This window comes from Dufourea novaeangliae, unplaced genomic scaffold (genome assembly GCF_001272555.1).
Source record: "Dufourea novaeangliae isolate 0120121106 unplaced genomic scaffold, ASM127255v1 scaffold101, whole genome shotgun sequence".
NCBI lineage: Eukaryota > Metazoa > Arthropoda > Insecta > Hymenoptera > Halictidae > Dufourea > Dufourea novaeangliae.
Window position 1 is genome coordinate 944,697 of NW_015373989.1, and position 8,998 is coordinate 953,694.

Genomic DNA, 8,998 nt, shown 5'->3' on the forward strand with positions numbered 1-8,998 from the left:
TGTAGATTGGTTAATCGTTAAATGGAGTTACTGTAAGTGATCATTCAAAGAAATCCTCAAACAATCCCAAGAATTCGTTAAATGTTCCACAGAAAAAATTCCGTAAATCATCGCCAAAATGGATTTGTTAAATTGTCGTGCAAAGAGTTTGTTAAATGACTGTCCGAAGAATCTGTCAAATGGTCACTAGCAAGAACTCCATAAACTGTCACCAAAAGGGATTCGTTAATTGTCGTGGAAATGGTTTGTTAAACAGCCATCCAAAGGATTCGTTAAATGATCTCCAGGTATGATTCGTTAAATGCTCCTTCAATAGATTCGTTAGTCGTACAATGGATTATTTAGGTGATCATCCAATGGATTCACCAGAAAGGATTCCGTAAATCATCGCCAAAATGGATTCGTTAAATAGTCGTGCAAACGGTACATTAAATGGCCGTCCAAAGGGTTCGTTAAATGCTCACCAAGAAAGAGTCGTTAAATGGTCCGTCCAAAAGATTCGTTAAATAGTCGTACAAAGGGGATTCATTAGACTTCTTAAACTCACCTCCACCTCCATTCCCTTCCCACTCATCAAAATTCTCCATCAACCCTCCAAATGGTTTCGTTAAGTGCTCATCGAACTGACTCCACTCGAATATCCCAAACATTGGATCCTTCCGTCGAACGTGTTCAATAAATCCCAGTGCTTTTTATTTTCCATTCTGTGAACTGTCGAGAGGTAAAGCAGAGCAACGGGGTCGTGAACATCGTAGAAGGGCTCAGGTAGAATTGACCAATCGATGGCGACATAGGGTTGGCAAAGACGGATTCGACCTTCACGCGTGGCCGGAGTCACGTTCGCTCGAGCGGTTCGCATGCACGTACCTGTCGGAGCTGCCAATTATTCTGGTTATTCCGGTGTACACGTCGTATCTCACGCTCTCACTTTTTCCTGTCCGTTATCCGTCCGAGTGGATTCGAAAGATGCAGTCCTGCGCTTCTCCCAATCAAGCCCGATTTAAGACTTTTGATGCTCGGGCTATGAAACCTTCGAGGGCCCCCTTGGTTGAGAAGTGAGGCAGGGGGAGGGGCCAAATAATTTTTGTAATAAAACATGTAATAAAGTTCATAAATCCTCAAAACTTGAAATTTAGTCTAAATAAAATTAAATAACATTTAATTATAACGAACGCTTTAGAAAGCAGTAATGACGCTCGATAGATGTATTCCATAAATTTTCAATACACAGAATCAACTTTGTACACGACATTCGTTAACTGTTCCTCCAGAAAATTCGTTAAGTGCTTGTTTGTTCAGTGGTTTCACTATATCGCGTTCTTGAAACATACAATAAAAGTACATAAATCCTCAATACTTGAAATTTATTCTAAATAAAATTAAATCATAACGAACGCTTGATTATAACGAACAATGCTGCGTTATTTTGTAATAACATATGTTCCGATTTATTTCTACATTCAGTGTGGTCTCTAATTATTTCAAAAGGGAAACAGTAAACAAAATTTCATTGAATTATTCTCTTTTTACATAAATGGAATGCTTAGATTGGGACCCCCGTGTAAAATGGGGCCCACGGCTGCAACCCCCTTTGATCCGGCGCTGCTCCTCAGTTATCCGTTTGCGGGGCTGTCCGGTTACGTAAAAGGAGATTTCGCAAATCTCGTCTCGACGGCCTGACGGAACGAGAACGCATGCTATTCGTCCCCCCGCGATCTATCGTCACCTATAGTTTGCGATACCGATGCGCATCGCGAATTTACAAACAGTCCATTTTAACGTGACGACCGACAGTCGAGAGCTAATTTTTATCGGCGCGGCGGAAGTGCGACGCCCACACACGCGTATACACGAATTGTGTGCGGAAATTAAAAGTGGGTACAGCCTGTGTGTACATTCCTTCAGGACCAGGAACTGTTTTGATAGTTACGCCAACGAACCACACGACGCAGTGATCGCGTAATTTTTTTCGGTGACGATCGAGCGCCGCCGTTTTCAATCAGTACTGCGTCTTTTCATGAGGTAAAGATGACCGACTGTAGTCTTTTAGATTCTGGTGTTGCAAACAGCGTGAATTTAAAAATTCGAAAAATTGATTCGTTTCGATTTTTATGATCGATCTCATACCATAGACGAGGTATAGGTGTAGACATTCATCCAATGTATTTTTGCGGCCTACTTTTGTGGGGTTATGTTGCCCTATTTCCATTTTAGTATCACTACCCGCCTAGGTGTACCGTTCTCGTAACGTAGAGGTCGCTAAAATCACTAGCTTTTTAAGGTGTCCGTACTACAGTTTAGGTTGGCCACCAACTCCCATAAGATGAGAGGTCTATTCTTATACCTCGTCGGTGCTCATATCTAGATCCCATGTACCTTAGTTCGTGTCGAAAATCTTCATGAGATACAATGATATTTGGGATCCTAACACGTTTAGGTAGGTTTAGTGCACTGTTCTCAATAGCGTCGCCATAGAACATCTACAGAGTTCTTAATAACAAAATACTCTTAATTACCGACAACACCTCTTGACAACTGACATCTGGTTTTGTCGCCAATGATAATTATTCTTATTCAAATGTGTGCTGTTCTTATATGAGCGTTCAAAATATGATACAGCAAAAACCACGAATTCAGTGTCAGTTACTCAATTATCCAACATGGCGGCGAACGTGTGTCACGTGACCCTTCGTGGTCTCTAGAATTCGAACCGAAAAATGTATTTCGAGTCTTCTGCTTTCTTTCCACAAGAATTGCAAGCGAGAACGTTAATCGACTGATATCTCCTGATTGAGATAATTTTTCATGAAAACGTTCACACGGTTTCTAGGTATGTTGACCTAGACATTTCTATTTACGAACATTCCAGGATCCCTCAAAGCAGACGCATAAAATGACGGAAGCGCCGTTCTCGTTCGGGACACGCGCTTTCGGAACTGTCTGTTTCGTTTGGCATCGACGGCAAAACCAGGCCCGTTGCCAAAAGCAAAGAAAATTCGTCTTTGTTCGACGCTCTATGCGTTGAGATTATTCGAATATCCCAACGGAACGGATCACGCGCCGCTGGCGCCACCGATAAATTTAAAAGTCGCTTGGCGCGGACTGCTCGTCGTCGACGCGTTTTTGCTCCCCCTTTCGATCACCGTTTCTCACCCGGTGTTCGACGAGCTTCGAGTGATTGAATCGACGATCATCGAGTTAAATCGATTCTTTTTCTTTTTATCAACTTTGATTACCCATCGAATTCTCGCACGTACGACGGATGAATATTCATCGGATGGAAATCACCGTTAAATGGTGCAAGTAGTAACCTAGTAGTGGACACAGTGTCGCCAGATATCCTTGAAAGTTGATGCAAAGTTCACGGTCCTGGTTATTGTGATTGTCCAGTCTGGAATAATTTGTATAACAGTGCATTAACTTCCTTGTTTATCAATGTGAAACATTATTGTCTTGCATATCTTTGAGTATACATTAGTTTTTTTCAGTTTTGTATAGATAGTCTGGTACGTATCTTAATATATGGGATAGACTATGAAGAGTTACCAGTTTGAATACGAAGTTTGTCGTATTTGTACAAAGTATTTGAATTTATATGAAACATTTTTCAAATGAACGTTATCTAGTGTGAACGAGGCCATCGTGTGGTCGTAACGGTTTCCTTACAGTTCTTTACTTCCATTGATTCGGAAACATTTAACACCCTGTATATTTACGAATTCTCAAATAGGATATTATTATTTTTTATTTGCTAAATAAGAGGTTACAGAGCTGTAGGTTCCTCGCATTATTTCGAAGTGAGCAGGAAAAAGAATTCAAATTTTTGAACAGTCGAATTCAGTATAGCTCCTTTAATCGATTATACTCGACATCGAGATATCGACTAATGTCAGTATGACAGCGCAAGTCCGCAGGTATTTGCGTGGTCGGGCGGAATCTTTCTCTGAGAAACGTTTTTCCTACGTGCTGTATTCGTAATGCATTATCGCGGAAACGTACAGACGCAACCATTCGAAATTTTTCAGGTAAAGAATATTGTTTATTGTGACAGACAAACACTACTCACGGAAATTGGCGGAGGATCACATTTGGCACGTGCGGTGAAGTCACAACAGCTCGCAATTGTTCTTCCCCTGTTGCAAACAACACGAAAATATCAGAGGATATCTCGAAATAAATACTTCGCTACACTCATAAATTTCTCGTTTATATTTCTGTGTGTAAATAGTTTGTGTCACGTGTTTCATGGTGACTGACTTAACCTTTCTTTCTGCCAGAAACAAAAAGAACTATCATTCCATGAGAAGGATGATCTATAAAAGTATAAATTACTAAATCATCGAAGCTCGAAATATATATTTTAAAATTGTGTTTCTGTTTTTGTGTTACAGTTTCCTGGTGAGTGCATCCTCACATACATGGAGTTTCAGCTGGATAGCGCAGAATACTGCCAGGCTCAACACAAATAGAGAGACACGCCCAACCACCCTAGAACCTGCTAGGTATTATTAAAGAGAAAGCAAGGAGGAATTATCATAATCTGGCAAAAAAAATATTCAATAATATCAGGATCATTGCCTCGAAGTCGGAAAATCATCAGCTAGTCATCTCGCAAGGCGTAGAGGAATTAAATAGAAGTCAACTTTTAATTTACATTACTAAATGCAAGAATCGTAGTTACTGAGCGCACCTGATCCAGGCGCACCCAGTGCCAAATAGGTAAATATTAATGCTGGAGAGTTACTGAGAATCATTTAGATAGGACCGATTAAAAACTTCAATGAAACCTTCTTGCAGATAATCTTCCGAATCATAGTCAAGGATCCCAAGTGGGAATCGATCGCATATCAACAACGCCTAATGTAACGTAGTCCTCACCTTTTCGGCGAAATTCGCACCCCAAAAACCCTTCTCGAAGTCTACATGTGAGCCCACTGTTCTGTCCTCTGTAAAAAAATAACAAAGTATTCAATTAATTAAATGAAAAACAACTCAATAAGACTGACATCTATGGGCTAAGTTGTCAAATCCAATCTTTGTTGCTTCGTATAGTGTGGCATATTAAAAAAGAAAATAAAAAGAAACATTGTCGTACAAAATCGTTAAACAAAAAAAAAAAGAGTTCGAACAATACAAGAAGTAGGAGTATACCAGCTGTTGTCCAAGAGGAAATGAGCAACATGAGGGTCAAGGACATCAGGCCGGCGCCCGCCGAAATCGAATACAAAAACATGAAATTCCTCATCACTGATCGGCCCAATGATCAGACCATTCATACTTTTATCCAAGTACATTTCCTTGCTATTCATATCTTACCGAATGTCCAGTGAATCCTACACACTGATGTTAACAAGTCTGCTGCTTTGTTAGGAACTGAAGAAGCACAATGTGAAAGAAGTAGTGAGAGTCTGTGAACCAACATACAAGGTCGAGGAACTCAAAGCAGAAGGGATTAATGTCATAGATTTAGTATTTGATGATGGCACATTTCCACCGAATGAAGTAAATACAGATATTTTTACTTTCAACATCACGGTTGGGATCACTGAACTTATTATTATACAAAGTGAACTTAATTTCAGGTTGTCGACGAATGGTTTGAACTGCTGAAAAATCGATTCCGCGAGTCCCCTGATGCGTGTGTGGCCGTACACTGCGTTGCAGGACTTGGCAGAGCACCAGTGCTGGTTGCGCTTGCTCTGATTGAATTGGGACTAAAATATGAAGATGCAGTCGCGTTAATCAGAGAGTGAGTGGCAAATTTATTGGTTTACAAATATGTCCTGTTACGTCTCTGAACGAGAAATATAAAATCGATATTTGATTGTTTAGAAAAAGACGAGGCGCCATCAACGCAAAGCAGCTGGCCTACCTTGAGAAATATCGTCCCAAGTCTCGGTTGAAGCTCAAAAATGGACAAAAGAACTCCTGCTGCGTCCAATAGATTAAACGATTTCTTTGAAAAGTTACTAATTCATACTGATTGGTATACCTAATTGTATAAGTTTTCATGCCTGGTAAAACAAGAGACATACTGTACCGACTCTGTTCTGAAAAGGCCTATCAATGGAAATGCAACTAAACTATTTACTAAAGAATTTTCAAGTCACATTTTGCACTGTCGAATTCATTGTCAGGAAGCAAACAATTGAAAAGCGAAACTGCTTAGAATGATTTTTCACTTTTCTTTTATGAAAATTTTTGTATTTATTTTTGATACTAAATTAAGGTTAAATGCTATAGAACAGGGAATATCCTCTCACGCTTGGTAAGGTTAGTAATGAATTTAAATGGATCTGATTACCTGTATAATTAAAACTGGATCAACTTATGCATTGTACAGCATATTCGGTGCCTTATTTAAGGCTATTGCGTACAACAATTACGAAAGGCTGCATTTATTTGGTCCAATAAAATAAATATATGCAATATGTTACCAATCAATTTATGAATATTAGCTGATGCATTATTTATACAAAATATTTTTGGAATTGAGAAAACACTTCGATTCTCATCGATTCTTGTAATGTACCTTTGGTACTATTGTATCCAGCTGTCGTGAAACGTAGCTTTTTAGACAAATGAGTGCAATAAAAACTTACGTTTTGTCCAGAACGGTTGAATACAGGAAATGTATAAGTGTCTTATCGAGAACATTTTTTTAAACCTCAAGATATGAAAGACAAGATCTGTACATGAACTTTTTTTTTTACAAAAAATGATATATTGAAACATTTATTGAATGGACATGTATCATATATAACACTCAGCAAAGTGTGGTTCGTACATCAATAATATATTAATTTTATTCGGAAAAATGTGATTCAAATAACAATATATTCACATTAATTTGTATATGTAATTCAGTCCGATTGATTAAACTGGTGTGCAAATGAATAATGCATATATTCTCCGAATATTGTTCTTCGTTGTTTATAATTAGCGCGAATCAACGTTTAACCTAAATATGTCCGTAACAACTAGCATCGAGTACAGCACATATTTTGGGACACTTATTAGGATTGTAATTGAGAACATCAACTTTGTATAAAAAAAAAGTAAAAGAAAAATTGACATATATATTACGAGGGCGTTCGAACGAACGAATCATTGACTGCTAATGTTTTAAACGATTAACATAAAACGAGAAACATAGCGTTGCATTTCCAGTGGCATGCCGAATTCGATGGATATTCTTAACACTTATTGGACTTGGAATCTGCGTTAACTACAGTAACAAATATTGCGAAGCAAAATTAAGTAATTATCACTCCAGAATTATATATCACTTTTATCGTAGCTTAACGGCAATTTCACCAAAATGTTTTAGATACATCCACTTTTATTCTGATAAATTTTAGAAGCTGCATACGCGTTTTGTGTGAAGCGTCTCGCGATTGTATTCCTTGCGATTTTGGTAAAATTGTCGGTGATGCTGTACGCCACACTAAACTGTGTTCAAAAGATAGAAGACGAAGAAAAGAAGAAGAAAAGAAGAAGAAAAAAGAGAATTCGCTCCTAAAGTAATGAATGTAATACTTAGATCATTTCATATGTCTGCCGATTTGACGTGAATGTACGTTTTCGCGTGTATATTATCATAAATACGTGAACTGTGTTTACTCGTTTCTCGTGCTTATAGCTGAGGATTTTGCGTACAAGAGTGATGTGAATTTGCCATAGACCGACGTTCGCGTTGTTTTCTTCTTTTCCACGATTAGTACGTAAGGATTCGAAATGACAATTTTTCTACGGAACTTGACGAACGAGTTGTTTTTACTTAACGCCATGATATCACGATGCCAATGACACGATCGTGTTGTCGTCCATTTTCGTGCATAATTTCTTAAGTACCAACCGAGTACATTCACCGTGATCGCCGCAGACTCGAAATGAGATTCTAATCTGGTACAGCTCCTTTTTTGTAATGTTGAAGAAAAAAAAAACTGCAATATTTTTTACCAGAGGATGGAACGAGGGACATTCGTAAAAAAGAGAAAAATTATCGAGCCTTAGATCCGAAATTGAATAACTTTCTACCCGTTCGATTCTTTCTTTTCTCCCCTTAGTTCAATTACTGTTACATAACGGTTGTCGCGAACGGTAACGTAGTTTTTTTCATTCTTTTCCCCCTAATACAGTCTGTTTACTTCTAAAGTAAGATATCGAGATACTTTAATTAGGTGTACCTGTAGCACTCATCGGAAAAGAAAAGTTACCAACGAATCTATATATATATTTTTTTTTCTTTTTGCAACCACTCGAAATTTAATTTTTGCACGCATCGATTCACTTCTTCAAGCAAAGTATACTTCACTACCGGAAGTAATTATGTGTTCGAGTGAACATTTTTTATCTGTGATACATTTTTCGCGAAAATAAAAGTCGACAAATTTGTAGGGAATGAAAACGATTGGGTTTAACCGAAACCCCTGTGAAATGATATTTTAAATCCATTCGAGGTTCACTGATCGTAGCCCACGTATTTGAATTTGAAACTTAACGGGCATTCTAGTAGATCTTACTTGAAATTATACGTAGAAACGTGTTTTGACTGAATATATTTAATATTGCATACAAGGATTCCTCGTGTAATTGGGACGAGTTATATCTCGAATTTGGCAAGAGATCGAAAAAGAAGCTCTAGACAGAAAAGTTAAATGGTATGGTAATGTCTATATTTCTACGATTTCACTTTCTTCATAAGTGTAACGATGCACCCAAGAAATGCACATGCACTTTTTTTTTTAATGGAATTGCATATTTTTTTTTTACTCGTATCAATTCTTCGGAATATTCTACGTGAAAAAGTATTAGGGTGAAACGTTGCATTTACGAAGAAAGTGAAGCCTTAGAAAAATAGACACTATCGTGTCATTCAACGTTTCCTTTAACAACTTCTTTTCTCTATCTCTTACCAAGTTTGAAATATAACCCATTCCAGTTGCATTACTCATCCTGTATACTCGCAAGGTATTAAAGGAGAAAATCTTTATTC

At 38.0% G+C, this 8,998-nt stretch overlaps 1 protein-coding gene across 5 annotated transcripts in view; it reads left to right on the forward strand.

The window, feature by feature from the left end:
• The window catches only part of LOC107187766 (protein tyrosine phosphatase type IVA 1), a 73,865-nt gene extending 67,450 nt beyond the window's left edge, over nucleotides 1-6,415 (forward strand). For 3 of the 5 annotated variants that reach the window (XM_015575931.1, XM_015575935.1, XM_015575930.1), the window contains 5 exons: nucleotides 4,392-4,719; nucleotides 4,798-5,288; nucleotides 5,371-5,502; nucleotides 5,583-5,749; nucleotides 5,833-6,415. In XM_015575931.1, the coding sequence (XP_015431417.1) occupies nucleotides 5,172-5,288; nucleotides 5,371-5,502; nucleotides 5,583-5,749; nucleotides 5,833-5,944 (528 nt within the window). In that variant the 5' untranslated portion in view covers nucleotides 4,392-4,719; nucleotides 4,798-5,171 and the 3' untranslated portion in view covers nucleotides 5,945-6,415. Of the gene's footprint in view, nucleotides 1-1,844; nucleotides 2,023-3,906; nucleotides 4,026-4,391; nucleotides 4,720-4,797; nucleotides 5,289-5,370; nucleotides 5,503-5,582; nucleotides 5,750-5,832 lie in introns of those variants that run through there. The other 2 variants (XM_015575934.1, XM_015575933.1) reach the window with 2 other exon arrangements.
• Nucleotides 6,416-8,998: the final 2,583 nt, after the last annotated feature.